Below are 18,814 nucleotides of genomic sequence, written 5' to 3' on the forward strand. Positions count from 1 at the left end.
GCAGTGCTGACGACTCATTGCCTCTGACACGGCCATTGTGACACCCCTCCCCACCCTGCCCCCCCTGCACCACTGCCTGGGCCTGTCGGCAAACTGGGGACATTGTGGGCCTTTTCTTTGGATTGGTCTCGCAACACCTGGCGGCTAGTGTGGTCCAGTTTCAGTTTAGCCTAGGGGGATCCATATTGGCAGGCTGTCCTTGCGTGGTGTAAGATAAAGCGTAGTACGGGCATGCGAGTCGTCTGCCAGTGGCGAGGAATTTGGGGTGTGGGGGACTGGGGTGGGCAGGCGATGTTGCTTCTGGTTTACCCAGTTTAAGAAAAATTAATTGGAGAGTTTGTTTTTGAAACTTTTTAAATTTTGGATCGCGGCACCGGCACAGACCTTGGCCTACTCTTTTTCGAGTAACCATCACCGGATCATGAATGTCCTCCCAGGCGAATCGGCCCACGCCTGTATCTTTGGTAAATACGCCCCCGCGGTATTAACCAGGGCGGCCGTGGGGTCGTGAACCACAAACAAGCGGATAAAGCGCAAATAACGCTCTGCCGCATCACCGCACTGGTGATGCTGCCGCTGCTCATGATAATGATGGCGATAGCGATGATTACGGCACAGGGGCAATGTATTATTTAACGTGGCTTTATGATTTATTCAGGAAACAAGTTTATAATTTTTATCAGGCCCCCCCCTCCCCCCCGTGGTATATGCGAGGTGCTGTCTCCAACTCGTGTTATCGAAATAATACCTTTCTGGCCTCTCTGCGCGCTGCGAAATGTCACCCATTGTGTACATTTTTTGTTGTGTTAGTGACGAACGTGTTGAGTGCTTTTGGCTTGTTACGCCAAATGCAGCAGTAGCAGCACCACCAAAGGCGTGTTTTTAAAAATGATTATTTATTAAAACATGGATTTATGTCCGCGCACCATTTTGGATGCGTCACGGTTTGTTTTTTGCGCCCATTTCTATTGGCGAACTTGCTGGCTGTAACCTGGTTATTTTTTAAATTATTTGTTGCTGTTGTCGTTTTGGCCGACAACATAGTGTCCCTCAGAATGAGAATCCTTTATTTTATCCTGGGTAAATCCGATAAGCTGTGAAGCTCTTTTTTACGGACGTCCAGTCAGGGGGCGGCTCAGCAAGTTTCCACATGATGATGATGATGACGCTGATGATGATGATGACGACGACGACGCTGGTAAAGAAGATGACGCTGCTAGTGATGGCGATGGTGACGATGCTGCTGCTGCTAGCACAAACAACGACTACCCAACACGTGTGCCAATAACAACACTGTTAGCCTTAAAATGTAATGCACAGGGTGACCCAAAAGTCAAGCCACACAGGGTTATATATTTATTTTAACAAATAACATAGAATTATTTCATTAAACCTCTTTGATTTGTTTAATACGCAGTAGGCTTTCATGACCAATATTATACATAATACAGGTCTTTTTTTTGTTAGATCGCATAAATATAAATCTGTCATTAAACCCGCCACCATCGACACAGCCAGTTAGGAATGCTTAAACAGAACATGCCAGATTGTTACTAGTACCGCACTCTGGTGTGTTGGAGAGTAAATCCACAACATTAACAATCCGTGATATTGTTAAGGGTGGGTCAGAAAGTTACGACAAACAGTCCAAAAAACGATAGTAAAGGAAAGGTGAGCAAATCACTAAAATACATTTTCAGATTACATTTTGTTCCTATCGGTACACGGGTAAGGATCAAAGTTACAAATCACATTGACAAATGTGGTTTGTATCCAGCACTATAATTATCACTCGACCGCTCTCGGAAAACGGGACTCATATCCTGGCCCGGTCTCCCGGCTCTCGCGCTCCGCTTGAACAAAATTAAATTGACACTTGAAAATCGTGACGCACAACCGGCCCATCTCCGTCACAGCCTCTCCCCCGCTGCCCCCCCCCCCCCCCACTGCACTATATTCTCTCCCCCCCCCCCCCCCTTTCCCACTGCCGACAATGCCGGTCCAGTGCTCGCCGATGCTCTCATTTACTTCCATTTTTCCGAACGAATACGTTATGGGCTCGCACTCATCGCATGCGACATACTTTGCCACAATACCATGCCGATCTCGTCAGGGAGCCATAAACCATCATCGCGCGAGCTCTCCGGGCCTTCTCGCAGTGGGAGGCTTTTGCATAGCCGTCGAACAGAGACGCTCACCGCATCGCGCACCTGCAGAAGCACTTTCTGTAGTCGTCTGGAATGTTCTACCTTCCGATGTTCGGAAGCCACTGGAGCTATCCACTTTAAAATTTCGATTGGAGACTCATTTTGTTGGAACTTATTTTTGTGTTTTAGTTTGTTGTCCTTCCCCGGCACCGATTAGCACGGTTGGCTACGTACGGCGCAGTAGAAGTTCGACATACATATGGGACGGCCACATCTCGCCCACCACAGTAGCGAAGATGCTAACTACCTTGCCTGGTGTGCAGGAGGTTGTGGGATCAATCCCAACCGTGATGCCTGTATATGCGGAGTTTGCATTTTCTCCCTGCTGTCGCGTGGTTTTGTTTCCGGGTCCTCCGGTATTTTCCCCCCATGTGCAGCACGGTTGCCTACGCACGGTGCAAAATTATTTCAGCGTACATAAATACGTACTCCCCCTCTATCCTATCCCCCCCCCGCACCTGCCGTCCCCCCAAAAACTCTCCGACCCTCAGGCGCGGTACAAGCAGTGCCTCGACCCCACGGTGGAGGAGGTGAAGAAGCTGTGCATGTCTCTGCGGCGCAACGCCAAGGAGGAGCGCGTGCTCTTCCACTACAATGGGCACGGTGTGCCACGGCCCACCGTCAACGGGGAGATCTGGGTCTTCAACAAGGTGCCAGCCTCTTCCCTCGGTGCTCCCCGTCGCTCCCCCGCCGCTCCCCCCGCGCCAGCGGCGCCGCCAATGGCGGCGTCGTTGCCGATTGGGCCGCGCGCCACCGCCGCCGCCGCCGCCGCTGCCGCCGCTTCTGCCATCGACGCTGTGGGTGAAACGAACGGATGACGGACGGGAAGCTCGCGAGCGGAAGGTCGCGAGGTCGAACTCGCGCCCGGAGAGAAGGGGCGGATCGATCCGGATTTACGGTTATCGGCGGCAGCAGGGCCGTGGGATTTTTTGTCGGTGTCGTCGTCACTGTGGTTATAATCTTAAATGAAGCTTTCGTGACTGCAGGAATCCATACTCTGTGGCTCTTTCGGTAAAGTCACGTAGGTAGAAATAAAATAAAACAAATCACTACGTTTCGATTGCAACACAAGCAATCTTCATCAGGTGGGACAACCACAGAAAGAAAAAATGGCTGAAGTGGGCGATGATTATGCTGCTACTGCCGACCATAAATTTGGTTATGGTCGGTAATAGCAGCATCGTCATTGTTAGCAGCGTCAGCTTCTTCAGTGTCATCATCATCATCGGCGTCATCACCATCACCAGCGTCATCGTCGTTGTCATCACCAGCGTCATCATCACAAGCGTCACCAGCTTCACCGCCACCTTCATGATCAACATCATTATAATCGCCGTCCTCATCAGCAGCATCATCTGCACAATCGTCGTCTTCATCAGCACGTAACGATGCATCATCCACCATGCGACTGAGGTTCATTCGACTCGCGCATTGAATTGCGCTTTGCAAGACTTGATTGTTCACCGTTCATGCAAATGACATACCAATGTTGTGTTTTAGGCTAATTGAGCATGCAAGTCTGTACAGACGTTTGAACGGCGGGCGGAGTGACTCACCGCGGTGCCTGCTAACGACGACGGCGCAGACGGACGGACTTGCAAGAGCGCACGTTCAAATTGGCATTAGGGAATGGCGAACAAGAGAAAAAAAGATATATTTAAGAGACAGAAAATGGCCTTTCCGTGACCTTAATAAAAACATCGTAATTCCTCAGGCTGGGAGCGTGCCGCTCGCTCGAAAGGCGAACCAACATTAATCTCGATTCATTGCAAATACAAAAGTGACTCATTGAAAATTCCAGGGGCAGTTGTCTGGCGCGCGTAAAGATGGTTTTTGTTTTGCAAACGCACCCTCTGCTTGCCTCCCCCCCCTTGCTTCCACGCTTGCTTATTGCTTACCCGGCTTTGCATTAGAGCAGATGGTTCGTCCTGGTTGTAAGTAACGGTAAAAAGGAGTTAAATCTAAGTTTGTTTTTTGCCGCCTGCCCGCCTTAACCCTGCCTGCCTGCCCGCCGTCTTGACATTCTATTTAGCGGTCGTGCGATGGTTTTGATCGAGCACTTTTTGCGTCACGAATCCGAACCGGCTGCTCCCATCTCTCGGATCGCAAACTGCTGTTATGCTCTCGTGGTGCATGTGGAGGCTTTTCACCGGGTGCTGCCCTCCCGGTTTACTCCCACTCGAAGCCGAACCGCTGCTTGAAGTGGAATTGGTCACACGTCTCAATGCAGGACTCTTCGCAAAGAGAGTCTTGAGATTCATCGAGGAGTCTGCGGGCCCGGTCACTTTTTTAAAAATAATTGTTGTAATTACACTTACCGTCTCCGTCCTGCACTTTTGTAATGTTCCCAACCATATCACGCCATCTGGTCTCGCTCTTGCGAAGATTGTGACCGTGATGTAATCTTCTCCGTGATTAGGTTTTCTTTCCACCATCACCGTCGTGATGACATCCGCTCCACGATGACGCTCTCGCGATGACCGTGATCATGATGTCGTCCACTCCGCGAGCACGCGAATCCCTATCTCGATCCCGTTTGCTCGCGTGCCGTCTCGCGAGCAATCCCGCCGCCCGTGCGTCGACGGCGCCTTATCGCCCGGCGCCCGGCCGCTCGCGATGGCCGCCGGCCGTCCCCGGCCCTGGCGGCCTTTAGTCACTCACGCCCTCCGTGCTCGTGTTGCCCGGGTCACAGAACTTCACGCAGTACATCCCGCTGTCCATCTACGACCTGCAGACGTGGATGGGCAGCCCCTCCATCTTCGTGTACGACTGCTCCAATGCCGGCATCATCGTCAAGTCCTTCCTGCAGTTCTCTCTGCAGAGGGAGCAGGAGCTCGAGGTGCGGCATGCTTGCACGCGCGCGTGCGAGTGCGTGTGCATGCGCGTGTGCATGTGGTGTTGCGGGGGATGGTAGGGTAGCGATTAGCGCGCCGAGTTACAAACCCGATGACCCGAATTCGATTTATGCTCACGGCCAAACACAATTGACGATTATCTGAAACGGTTCGAGGCCTCTCCTAGGTCGACTCGGCCTCAAATGAGTACCTGGTGCGGTGTGTTAAACATCGCCGCTCGGGAGACAAATGCCGACCGGGCGTGATGGTGGTCACCCAGTCCCTCGCGTGCCGTGCCGGCCTTCATAGGTGCTCTCTTACAACACTTGCCCCAACAGTCTGTTAAGGTTATACGGGGGATTTTTCTTTGTGTGTCTGGTGAGTGGAGTGTGTGTGTGTGACATTGTGTGTTTTGTGCGTGCGCGTGATTGTGCGTTTGCCTGGGGTGTGCGTGTTTATGTTCGGCGTGCTTTTGCATGTCGGTGTTTGGGTGCCTAGCGTGCGCGTTCGCTTCTGTGCGCGTGCGTTTGTGTATTTGTCCGGCGTGTGCTTGTTTCGCGCGTCCATCTTCGCCATCTTTTATCCGTCTCTGCGTGTTTTTATGTACGTCTGTGTGTGTGTGTCAACGTGTTCTCTCGCGTTCCATTGCGTACGAGTGACCAGCCGCATGTCCGCATGCCTCCGCAGCCGTGTGCACTTTGTGTGCCCGGTGTCTGGTGTCTCAACGTCTCACGGCCTACTGCACGTGTGCTCGTCCGTGACGTTCACTCCCCCGGTCTTTCCATCGCTGCGCATCCCCTTTGCATGTTCATCGCCGCCTCTCTCTCGCTTCAGCGCTCACCTCCGCATCAACTCACGGCCGCCAAATCTCTCCCCGTCCTCGGCAGACCTCCCCCCCCGCCGCCGCCCTGCCCCCTCCTCTCTCTCCCCCCTCTCTGCCTCTCTCATCCTCTTTTGTTGTTCGCGATTGTCAAGAGTTGGAAATGGAGCACGCGCAGCCGTGCGGGGCCGCAGTGATAATTATATTAATCTCACTCGGAGCGTTGTGTGTTTTTGTCTCTCTCTCCTGTCGCATGGCAGACGTCGGTCCGCACCGCGACTCTTGCTTCCCTCTCTGCGGACTCTTCATCCCAAGGCTCCTGTAATGTACGCAACTCCGCCCTCCCGCACCTGTTTAGTTTACTGCTTTTTACTCCGTGTCACCGCACGAGCTGCTTTCGAATAAACGCAGCCGCCGTCTCGCAGCCTTGTTCACGGAAACTCGCGCCAACCGGGGAGACAAAGGCGGCCGGGGGAGGCGGGGGGTGGTGCTGCCCACCCACTCCCCCCGCCCCGTCGTGTGCCGTGTCGGCCATCACAGGTGCTGCTCGCTAACAGCACCTGCCCCAAACAGTCTGTTAAGGCTACACGGTGGGGGGGGGGGGGGGTTCGTTGTCTTTGTACGCACAATATAAGCGTTGCTGTCATTGCCATTTTGCTCGACTTTCCAAGCCGCGCTGCGTTCCCGGCGACCCGGTTTCACGCCCGCTCCGCCGTGAACGCGACCTTAACCGCCCCCGACCTTTTGACCTTGCCGCGTCCTTGGAACACCCCCCCCCCCACCGGCAGGTGTCGACCATCAGCCCGAGCCATCCGCTGTCGCAGGTGGGGATGCCCCCGACGTCGATGCGCGACTGCATCCAGCTGGCCGCCTGCGAGGCGTCGCAACTGCTGCCCATGAACCCCGAGCTGCCCGCCGACCTCTTCACCTCCTGCCTCACCACGCCCATCAAGATCTCCCTGCGATGGTGCGTCCGCCCGTCCGCCATCCACATGCTCGCTCTCTCGCCCGCCCGCCTGCCGACCATCTCGCTCGCTTGATTGGGTCCAACGGTGGCGAAATGTTAACTAATTTGCCTGGTATACAGGAGGGTTCGATCCCAACCCTGGAGTTTGCACGTCTCTCTTTCTCCCCGTGGTCGTGTGGATTTTTCTCCGGCTCCTCCGGGTTTTTCCCTCCACGTTTAGAAACATACGTTTCACGTATTCGACTGCTATCAATTTCCACACGATAAGCCACTTCTTTGCGCTATCACCGCCCGCCAACCGTCTCTGAATGAAAAAAAATAGAAACGTACGATTTAATAAACGCATCTGTAAATTACTCGATTGGGATTACACAGAGTACCATTGCCCCCCCCCCCCCCCCGCCACCAACTGAAAAGCTGGCAGGTACCTCCTGAAAGAAATCTTTGGTGAGGCTCTCCTGGGTGAAAACATGGACAAGCACGTGGACTAATAAGAGAACACTGGCTAAAGGGGATATGTTTGTTGTGTGCCTCTGTGTGTGTGCGTGTGTGCGTTCGTGGCAGGTTCTGCAGCCAGAGCAGTGGCAAGCTGGTGCCTGGTGTCACCCTGGACCTCATCGAGAAGTAGGGGCCCATCCTCTTGCTTTGTTGCGTGTAGTCACTTTAAGATGTTTCTTGTTCATGTTTTTGTTTTGTTGCGGTTGCACCCCAGTCAAGAGCGCGCATAGCTCGCCAAAATAAATAAATTAAACTGGTCCTCGACTCTGACTGGTCCTCTCCTGTGACTCGTCCTGCATGATAAACATCTTTAGGAACAATGTTATTTGATCAAATAAATAAACTCGCAATTTCACAATCCACCAATGAGTCTCTCTGGCGAGCAAATGGCGAGCGGCCAATCGCCGCACGGCACAAGTTTATCCCCCGGCTCCGTTGGCCGGCTCGCTCGCTCTCAAAAAGAAACACAGGAGTGGCGTTTCGTCACGGAGGATTTGTTTTGCTGATCGTTTTGTCGTGCGTCGTTACTCGTCTTTGTGCCTACTCTGTTTAAAAAAAAAAAAACCCAGCCCCGTGACTCACTCGCTTGCGTGCGCGCACGCCGGCGTTGACTCGCGCATTCACGCTCGCGCGCACGCACCATCGAGAACAGAGACGAACGTCACGACCTGACGCACAAAGCGGGGACGCGCGTCGTGACGGCCGCCGCCAAAGCGGCAAACGCGACGGCGAGGAACGAAATTAAACCTGAGTTAGCGAGGGGTGGGGGGAGGGATGCAGCAGGTGGGGGATGGTGGGGGGAGGGAATGGGGGGGGGGAAGGTTGTCCTCCCCACGCTCCAAAATCGTGGAGCACCCTTGACAACGCTGCGTTTTTTGTTTCTTTTGTATCGCCCTGCAAATTAAAGCGCCAGGGAAAACGTTAAAGGGTCATTTACGCAGATTGGTCGGGTAATTGAAGAAATTAATTAGTTTTGTTAGATAACTAAATGGACCCTCATCCCCCCCATCCCCCCCCCACCCCTCGACCGCGCGAGCGATGGTTTGAGGAGCTTGTGTTCCTTCCCGGCCTTCATAAGTGCTCTCTAACAGCACTTGGCCCAACAGTCTGCTGAAGGCTATATGGGTAAAGCTGTGTCTTTGTGGGCAGCGGGGACTCGGTGATTAGCTCGCTGCGCTTGCGAACCCGGCGACTCGAGTTCAGTTCCCGTGTACGTACTGCCAGCATCCAGTGACGAATACTGTCCTGGGCCTCCCCTCGGGTCGACTCAGCCTTTAATGAGCACCGGGTACGGCGTGCAAACATCGTCACTGGGGGGGACCAAAGGCTGCCGAGCGTGGTGCTGGCGACCCACCCACCCCCTCATGTGCCGTGCCGGCCTTCGTGGCCGCTGCTCGCTAACAGCACTTGTCAAGTCTCTGCAGGGGATCTCTGTCTTGTGTGCGTATATATAGACAAGCGCGTGTGTGTGCGCGCGAGTGTGTTTTCACACACGTGCGTGTGTACGTAGTGTTTGTGCAAGCTGTGCGCGCGCGTGCGTTTAACTTTTTGAACATCATTACTTGAAGAGGGGGACGAGAGCAGGTCGGAGCGCTTGTTGTAATCTGGAAGTCGAAAAGCAACGTGACCGTTGTGCCTCCGCTTTGGGAGCCCCCCCGGGCGAGCGTGGGAGCGTAGTTTGCGGTCGGTGTGTTGTCGCCCCCGCCTCGCACACACGATTATATTGCCGACTTGTACGTGGACACGGAGGCAAGTGGATCCGAACTTGGCAGAGGCGGATCCTTTGTTGCGCCGCGAGACCTCGAGAGACAGCGACGGCTCGGGCTGTCCTTTATCCAGCAGCGGATCGAGCATAGCTGCTGCTGCTGCTGATGATGGTGATGAATTTTCCCTCGGCAGAATCCCCGGACGCCTAAACGACAGGAGGACCCCTCTGGGCGAGCTCAACTGGATTTTCACGGCGATCACCGACACCATCGCGTGGAACGTCCTCCCTCGAGGTGAGCTCAGCCTTCACGGCGACCCTGCTTGACCTTTTCCAGGTGAGGTGGCGGTGACGGCCACACGCTCGGCTCGTCGCTAATGGGAGCGCTGCACCTTTCCTCCTCCTCCTCTTCCGGCCTTCCCAGATCTCTTCCAGAAGCTCTTCCGCCAGGATCTGCTGGTGGCCAGCCTCTTCCGCAACTTCCTGCTGGCGGAACGCATCATGCGCACGTACAACTGCACGCCCATGAGCTGCCCCAAGCTGCCCTCAATGTACCACCACCCCATGTGGTGAGCCTCTCTTGCCTCTCTCTCCTCTCACTCTCTTTCCTTCCCTCTCCCTCTCTCGTCGCGGTACGCCGAGTGCTCGCAGTTGGACTCCCTGTGCTGATCTCGCGTCTCCTAATCCCTGGTCTGGGTCTCCAGAGTGGATTAAAACACACCTGGTGCCCAGAACCAGAGCTCAACTCAACACCCAGACCGAGAACCCCACTCATCACCCACTCGTTAGCTTAGACCTCGTCACATACTCGTTAGCCCACACCTCGTCACATACTCGTTAGCCCACACCTCGTCACACACTCGTTAGCCAGACCTCATTAGCCCACACCTCGTCAGCCACTCGTTAGCCCAGACATCATTAGCCCAGACCTCGTCACACACTCGTTAGCCCAGACCTCATTAGCCCAGACCTCGTCACACACTCGTTAGCCCAGACCTCATTAGCCCAGACCTCGTGACACACTTGCTAGCTCAGACCTCATTAGCCCAGACCTCGTCACACACTCGTTAGCCCAGACCTCATTAGCCAACACCTCGTCAGCCACTCGTCAGCCCAGACCTCATTAGCCCAGACCTCATTAGCCCACACCTCGTCAGCCACTCGTCAGCCACTCGTTAGCCCGGTGCCACAGCTCACCACTGCAGGGCTACACGCTCCCCACCGTGGTGCCGCTGCACCTCCCCGAGAACCCCCCCCCCCTCCTCCCCTTCCCCAATCACCCACCGCCGTCAATTTCACCGCTGTCAGGCAGCGTTAATGTCAGCGCCGTTCCTATAATCGAAATTAATATCGTTTTTTCTCACCGTTGCGATCACTTCCAGAGAGGCGACCAAATGCTCCGACCCCCCTCCCCCCCCTCCCCTCCAACACAACCTCCCAGCCCTCCCTCGCTCGATCACACCAATTTCCACGCCGCGGGAGAAGAGGGAAAATCTTCATTTCGTACGACGCCTGAATATACCGCGGCTTCTGCTGCCCCACCCCCAACCCCCCCCACCACCCTCGACCCCCTCCTCCCGTCCCGCCCAACGGACATTTATCCCAGCGCAAAGCGACGGCTGGCAGACGTTAGATTTTCGGCGCAACGAGGTGCAACATCTTCCACGTTGACTTTTTGGCCGCGACGATTGAAAAATATCTCTTCCCCTTTAATTTTTTATTTGTAGCACCGCCACCCCCCCCTCCCACGACAAACCCCCCCCCCCCCTCGTGTGCTCTTTTCGCCTCTCCAGAGTTTCATTCCGATTGTGCGTGCCGATATTGGAGAATTGTCACGACGAGACAAATTCATTTCCGCTCGCGAGTGGCGCCCGCCGCGGAGCCCGCCATTGTTAGAGAACGGCCCTGGAAATTCTCAGTGCCCTCCCCCCCTCCCTCCCCCCCTCCCTCCCCCCCTCCCCCCCTTTTAGTGTACTTCTCATTCACACTCTTCATGCGTAGCCCCGGTGATCAGCGCCTTCCCTGCGAGTCGATGGAATGGAATTGTTCTTTTAAAGTCTCGGAAGCTGGATTTTGGCCAAATGTATTAAAAATAACGAGAGTTCTTAGCCATGTGATGGAGAGTTCTTAGCCGTGTGATGGGAGTAAAAGGAGGGACCGAACACGAATATACTTTTGTCTGGGAAAGGTCGAGGTGCCGCAAGATGCTGGGAGAAGACAGCACGTTTTTTTAAATTAATTGATTCACATTTATTTAAGGCAGCGAAATGAAGCAATCGGAGAATCCGATGCCAATTTTGTTGAGTAAATATCATGGACAGAGCCAAGGTGCAAAATCTACGAAGGGTTGATTGATGAAGACTCTAAAAGCTGCTGATATATTTGAACTCTAGTTTTAAACTTAACTGGGGCCCGGCGGTAGCGCGCCCGCCTGCCTCGTGGCAGAGGTTCGCGGTTCCAATCCTGCGGCCACCTTGGTTATTTTATGTATGTTGTGCGTACCTATGTTGAACTTCTTTCACACCGTACGTAGGCAACCGTGCTAATCACAGGTTTGAGGGAAGGACAACAAACTTTGGGTCTCTGTGTGAGTCTATGGGTCTCTGTGTGAGTCTATGGGTCTCTGTGTGAGTCTATGGTGCTCTGTGTGAGTCTATGGTGCTCTGTGTGGTTCTATGGGTCTCTGTGTGAGTCTATGGGTCTCTGTGTGAATTTCTGTGTCAGTCTATGGGTCTCTGTGTGAGTCTATGGTGCTCTGTGTGAGTCTATGGGTCTCTGTGTGAGTCTATGGGTCTCTGTGTGAGTCTATGGGTCTCTGTGTGAGTCTATGGGTCTCTGTGTGAGTCTATGGGTCTCTGTGTGAGTCTATGGGTCTCTGTGTGAGTCAATGGATCTCTTTACGAGTTTATTGGTCTCGGTGTGAGTCTATGGGTCTCTGTCCGAGTCTATGTATGTATGTTTAACTTATTTCTCACCGTACATAGACAACCGTGCTAATCAGAGGCGCGAGGGAAGGACGGCAAACTGAACACAAAAAGCACTTTTGAAGAAATGAGTTTTCAATTTAAATGTACAAGTGCATAGCTCCAGCTGCTTCCTTATATTGGAAGAAAGCGCGGTGACCGTCTTTGTTCGACGGCCAGTCAAAAGCCGACGCTGCTGCGAGGAAGGGACCCGGAGTTCGCGTGATGGTTTACGCTCCTTGACGAGCAAGGCGAGGTTTTTCGTGCTTCATTTGCGGCGAGTGCTTTTGTGTGTGTGCGTGACGAGCGCGACCCGTCATAAACGAAAACCGCGACGATAGAACGCGCGCCGTCTCTCGCTTCGCAGCGGACGTTGAAAACGATCCCGCCGATGTAATTCGCGTGCCCGTCGTCGGGGTTCAAAGTTTGCCGACGTTTTAAAAAGCTGACGCAGCGCATCACTCGGTTGCAGAATGTACGTACAGCAACCGTGTCTTCTTGGTTCTTTTGGTAAAGTCACGTAGAAGGGAGATAATAAAATAATAAAAATAAAACATAATAAAATAATTCTCACGACGTTTCGGCCACAACGCAAGCAGCCGTCCTCAGGTGAAGAACAGGTCTGTCGGAAAGACAGGTCTGTCTTTCACCTGAGGACGGCTGCTTGCGTTGTGGCCGAAATGTGAGAATTATTTAATAATGTTTTATTTTTATAATTTTATTATCTACCTTCTACGTGACTTTACCGAAGGAACCAAGAAGATGAATCCCTGCAGTCACGAAAGCTTTACATCGAAAAGCAACCGTATCGTTGCCCTGCTCCACCCCCACCTCCCGTCAAGATTTGGCGGCGGGAGCCTCCAGAAAAAGAATGGGTGAAGCTCGGCGAGGCTTTCCCGGGTACACGAGCGGAGTAAGAATAGTAAAATGAAAGAAGAGCACGGCAATTACAAGGTCATCTTGATTCAGTGGTGATGATGACGGTGATGCTGCCGCTGCTGATGGTGATTGTGATGATTTTACGTTTGTGCCCAGTTGACAATGATCTCAATTTGAACTCGCTACCTCACAGCTGCGAGTTTTTGCCGAGCAACTCAGTTGAGCGCCCCCCCCCCCCCCCCCCCCCCAACAAGGTTCGTGCCGAGCTCGTGGCCATGCGTGGATTCTTCCCGTGCACTGGTGCTCTGGTTGAGCTATTAGGCGCCGGGCGTGCGACCGAATGTTCGGCGCCTCTCACGTTCTCGTTCTCCCTTGCGCTGCATTGTGCACGCACACACGAATGGACACGGACACACGCACGTACACACACGCACGGACACACGCACGTACACGCACGCACGTACACGCACGCACGGACATACGCACGGACACACGCACGCTCATGCACGGACGCGCATACATGGACACGCGCGCACGGACACACGCACGGACACTCACTCACATACGCACACATGGACGCACGCACGGACGCACACGCCTGGACACACAGGCAGGCGTGGGATCTTGCCGTGGACATCTGCCTCTCCCAGCTGCCGACCATCATCGAAGACAGCAACGCATTCAGGGTCTGTTCAGCCTCCCTCCCTCCCTGCCTACCTCCCTTCCTCCCTACCTCTCTCCCTCCCTCCCTCCCTCCTGTCCCTTCCATCCCACGTGTGAATATTCCTTGAGGGGCGCTGAGCCCCCCGTACGAAGGGTTGGGGGCAGGGGGGGGGCCGTGAGTGATCGCGTCGGTTGCGCCAAAGCCGATCTGCGGGTGCGATTGAAGCGGGAGGGGGGGGTGGTGGGGGGGTGGTATGGGGGTCGTCTGAGGTGAGATGGCGACGATGATGAAACGGCGACGACAGTGAGGAGGCCATGAGGGTGCTCGGCGGGACGATGGGAATGATTTCCTACTTGAAATGTCCGGACACGTATATTTGGCGGGCGGTCGCACATGCACGGGGGCTGTACGCGCAGTAGACACTAATGAAGAAGCTGCGAGCGCGTGCATTTCTGTGTGCTTGAGCGTGTGTGTGTGTGCGCGTGTACGTGTGTGCATGAGCGCGTGTCTGTACGTGAGCTTGTGTGTGTGCTTGAGCGTGCGTGTGTGAGCGTGTGCGTGTGTGCATGAGCGCGTGTCTGTGAGCGTGCATGTGTGTGTGAGCGCGCATCTGTGTGCGTGAGCGTGTGTGCGCATGCGTGTGAGCGTGTGTGTGCGCAGTGCGTGTGTGCGTGTGAGCACGTGTGTCTGTGCGTGAGCGTGCGTGCACGAGCGGCAGGATAGTGGTTAGCGAGCTGCAGTACGAACCCAGCGACTTGAATTCGATTCCCGCTCACAGCGAAAAACTTGCAGATATCAGAACCGGTCCTGGGCTTCCCCTAGGTCGACTGAGCCACTGTATAAACATCGCCACTGGGGAGACAAAGGCGGTCGGGCGTGGTGCTGGCCACCCACACCCTCGTGTGCCGTGCTGCTTGTCTTAACAGCGTTAAGGCTATAAGGGGGGTGTTTGTGTGCGCCTATGGGGAGCGGTGGCGCAGTGGTTAGCGCGCTGCGCTACGAACCCTGCGACCCGAGTTTAATTCCTGCTCACGGCCGCCAACACCGTTGACGAATATCTCAATCGGTGCTGGGCCTCCCCTAGGTCGACTCAGCCTTAAATTCGTACCTGGTGTGGGTTGTAAACATCGGGATTGGGGAGACAAAAGGTAACCGGGCGTGGTGCTGGCCACCCAGCACATTCTTGGGCTTTGCCGGCCTTCATAGGGTGCTCGCGAATAGCACTTGCCCCAACAGTCTGTTAGAGGCTATACAGGAGGTATTTGTTTTATTATATGCTGATGTCATTGATGGTTACTGGTGAAGCGTGTGGCGTGTGCCATGATTGTTGGTGCTTGTATTCTTTGACAGATTTTGACAGTGTGTGCGTGTGTGCGTGTGTGTGCGCGTGTGTTTGCGCGAACGTGTGCCTGGTGGTGGCTGTTGGTGGTGCATGCGTGTGTTTGACAGCTGGTGTGTTAGTGACGAATGTTGACAATGCGTGTGTGTGACAGTTGTTGGCGGCGTGTGTGTGTGTGACGATTGTTGATGACGTCTGTGTGTGTGACGGTTGTTGACGGCGTGTGTGTGTGACGGTTGTTGACGGCGTGTGTGACAATTGTTGATGACGTGTGTGACGGTTGATGGTGGTGTGAGTGGCGGTTGTTGACGGTGTGAGTGTGACAGTTGTTGGCGGTGTGTGTGCGAGTGTGTGAGTGTGACGGTTTTGGCGTGTGTGTGTGCGAGTGTGTGAGTGTGACGGTTTTGGCGTGTGTGTGCGAGTGTGTGAGTGTGACGGTTTTGGCGTGTGTGTGTGCGAGTGTGTGAGTGTGACAGTTGTTGGCGTGTGTGTGCGAGTGTGTGAGTGTGACGGTTTTGGCGTGTGTGTGTGTGCGAGTGTGTGAGTGTGACAGTTGTTGGCGGTGTGTGTGCGAGTGTGTGAGTGTGACGGTTTTGGCGTGTGTGTGTGTGCGAGTGTGTGAGTGTGACAGTTGTTGGCGTGTGTGTGCGAGTGTGTGAGTGTGACAGTTGTTGGCGGTGTGTGTGCGAGTGTGTGAGTGTGACAGTTGTTGGCGTGTGTGTGCGAGTGTGTGAGTGTGACAGTTGTTGGCGTGTGTGTGCGAGTGTGTGAGTGTGACAGTTGTTGGCGGTGTGTGTGCGAGTGTGTGAGTGACGGTTTTGGCGGTGTGCGAGTGTGACAGTTGTTGGCGGTGTGTGTGCGAGTGTGTGAGTGACGGTTTTGGCGGTGTGTGTGTGTGTGCGAGTGAGTGACGGTTTTGGCGGTGTGCGAGTGTGACAGTTGTTGGCGGCATGCGTGTGTGTTAGTGACGGTTGTTGGAGGCGCGTGTGTGTCGGTTGCTGTTGGTGGTGTGTGCGTGCGTGTGCGCCCGCCTGTGCGTGCCCGTGCGCCCCACAGAACAGCCCATTCTTCGCCGAGCAGCTGACCGCGTTCCAGGTGTGGCTGACGATTGGCGTGGAGAACAGGAACCCCCCCGAGCAGCTGCCGATCGTCCTGCAAGTGAGCAGACCCCCGCCTCCTGCCCTCCGCCCCCCCTCCCCTTCACCTTGTGATTGTCAACCGCTTACCTTGACCACCGCACTTACCCCAGACAGACTCTTGCGGCACCGTTGAAGTCGAGCGTCCGTACCGTGCTGCCCTGTGTTAATGTTTTATTCTGCCTTGAACTCCTTTTTCTCTCCCCCCTTCCTTCTCCTCTCCCCTCCCTCCCACTCACTCACCCTTCGATCTACCCCTTCCCCCCTCCCTTAAATCGTCTTCCGCCACCTCCTCTTCTTCTTCCTCCCCTCTACTCCCACCCCCTCGTACTCATCCTTCACCTCTTCTCCACCCTCCTCCACCCCGTCCATGTCCCCGTGTAATGCACCCAGGTGCTGCTCAGCCAGGTGCATCGCCTGCGAGCGCTCGACCTCCTGGGACGCTTCCTGGACCTGGGCCCCTGGGCCGTGAGCCTGGTGAGGGGTCCCTCACCCCACATCGCTGCTGCTGCTGCTGCTGCTGTGCTGCTGTTTGTGCTGTTTGTGCTGCTGGAGTTGATGGTGCTGCTGCTGCGTTCGCACCCCCAACAAGGAAACAGACCCGAGCCGCGGTGGGCAGATCCGGTAGGGCTCGTTGGGTGGAGCGGTGGTGTGCGGCGGTCGGCATGCTCGGCTACAAACACAGCAACCCGAGTTCGATTTCCTGCCCACGGCCGACAGCAGTGACGAGCAATGTCCAATCCGGCCTTTAGCCTCCGCGTGGTTGACCTTCGCTTAAGCCTGTACCTGTGTAAACGTCAGCGCCAGGGAGACAAAGGCGGCCGGGGCATGATTGCCTTTTAGGCCTTCATATTTACTTAACGGCACTTGCCCCATCCGTTTGTTGAGGCTGCACATGGCTTTACCTTTGTCCGCGTGTGTGTGTGTGTGTGCGTGCAGGCGCTATCCGTAGGGATCTTCCCGTACGTGCTGAAGCTGCTGCAGAGCTCGGCCCGCGAGTTGCGCCCCCTCCTCGTCTTCATCTGGGCCAAAATCCTGGCCGTTGACAGCGTACGTACGCTCGTACACGCGCGCGTAGCGTGTGTGTGTGTGCATGGGGAGCGGTTAGCGCGATGCGCTACGAACGAGGCGGGCCGAATTTGATTCCCACTCACGGCCAACACCAGTGATGGATTATCTGAACCGGTTCTGGGCCTCCCCTAGGTTAACTCAGCCTCAAATAAGTACCTGGTGCGATGTGTAAACATTGCCACTCGGGAGACAAAGGCGGCCGGGTGTGTTTCTGGCCACCCACCCCCTCGTGTACCGTTCCGGCCTTCATAGGTGCTCGTTAACAGCACTTGGCCAACAGTCTGTTAAGGCTATACGGGATCTTTGTCTTTGTTCACACGCGCACGTGCACTCGCACACTCATGCACATGTGGTTGGGCCACAGCAACATTGCGTGCCGTGCCACTGTAGCACGGTGCCATCCCGTGCCTCAGTAACAACATTTGCCTCGGTAACAACATCTGCCTCGGTAACGCCGCTCGCTCCGTGGTAATGCTGGGGTATCGCCTGGGGTAAAGCCAAAGTATCGGCGTGTCCAACCGTACGTTATCTCCTCCACCGTGTGTAACAGTCTTGCCAGGCAGACCTCGTCAAGGATGGCGGACACAAGTACTTCCTGTCGGTGCTGGCTGACCCCTACATGCCCGTAAGTACTTCCTGTTTGTGCTCGTGATCACCGACCACCGTCCCTGCTCGCTCTTCACTTGAGGCAGGCTGTGCACTGGCAGAGCCAGTGGGGGAGGTGGGGTGGCACGTGCCCCCCCCCTCCCCCCTCCCAATGATCCAATCGAAATTCCTACTTTCCATCGGATCATTTTGGGTTTATTAGTAATCAATCGGCATTTAGCGACGCCCACTGCCACTGTGTGGCATATTATTATGTGCCAGAGACTTTATGAGATGATAGGACAATAGTCCATAATTGGCAATAAGTAATGGAAAAGTAGTTATAAGTGACTCACAGAATTGTGCGCAGTTGTGTATACAGGACACGACTTCCCTGAAGGCATTCACCTTCAGCAAGCGCGATGCCGATCACACAACGCGGTTCGAATTCGACCCTCGATCGATGGCTGCGCCATCGCCGCACACGAGTCGAATAAAAAGCAAGAGACAAGTCCTTACTTATGAACAACTCCTCTATCATTTTTCATTGCTGGAGGGGTTGCCCCCCCTACGTGAAAATACTGGCTCCGCCATTGAGGCTATATACCTCAAAGGCACACAGACAGACAAAGACCCCCAAACAAACTGTAGGGGCAAGTGCTGTTAGCGAGTAGCAACTACGAAGGCCGGCACGGCACATGAGGGGGTGGGTGGCCGGCACCACGCCCGGCCGCCTTTGTCTCCCCAGTGGCGATGTTTCCACACCGCACCAGGTCGAACTAGGGGAGGCCTAGAACCGGTTCAGATAATCGGCACCGGTGTTGGCCGTGAGGGGGAATCCATCTCGGGTCGTCGTGCAGCGCTGTCGCTCCCCAGCACAGACAGACACGTACGCACGTGCGCACTCGCGTCCGTACAACGTCGACCACGGCAGGCGCAGCGAGACGTCGGTGCGATCCGTGTGGGGGGGTCAACTCCTCTCTGTGTGTGTGTCAACAATCAGCGGGAGGATGAGGGGGAACCGAGGAGATGGCACACAAATTGAAAAGCTTTCCCTGCAGCGACTCCGGCAGCGGGGGCAGGATTGATTATCGATGACTCGCTCAGTGGGGGGTAGCCCCCCCCCCCCCCCCGAGCTTGTGCTTG

The 18,814-nt window shown here is 55.0% G+C and overlaps 1 protein-coding gene across 1 annotated transcript in view; it reads left to right on the forward strand.

The window, feature by feature from the left end:
* Positions 1-18,814, forward strand: part of RPTOR (regulatory associated protein of MTOR complex 1) — a 79,198-nt gene that overhangs the window by 17,329 nt on the left and 43,055 nt on the right. Inside the window, 11 exon segments of the mRNA XM_061560931.1 lie at positions 2,699-2,857; positions 4,900-5,046; positions 6,650-6,828; positions 7,393-7,452; positions 9,226-9,326; positions 9,456-9,600; positions 13,484-13,559; positions 15,933-16,034; positions 16,406-16,489; positions 16,952-17,062; positions 17,634-17,708. Coding sequence (XP_061416915.1) covers positions 2,699-2,857; positions 4,900-5,046; positions 6,650-6,828; positions 7,393-7,452; positions 9,226-9,326; positions 9,456-9,600; positions 13,484-13,559; positions 15,933-16,034; positions 16,406-16,489; positions 16,952-17,062; positions 17,634-17,708 — 1,239 coding nt within the window.

Source organism: Lethenteron reissneri, chromosome 26 (genome assembly GCF_015708825.2).
Source record: "Lethenteron reissneri isolate LAM-NWPU_2019-01 chromosome 26, ASM1570882v1, whole genome shotgun sequence".
Classification (NCBI taxonomy): domain Eukaryota; kingdom Metazoa; phylum Chordata; class Hyperoartia; order Petromyzontiformes; family Petromyzontidae; genus Lethenteron; species Lethenteron reissneri.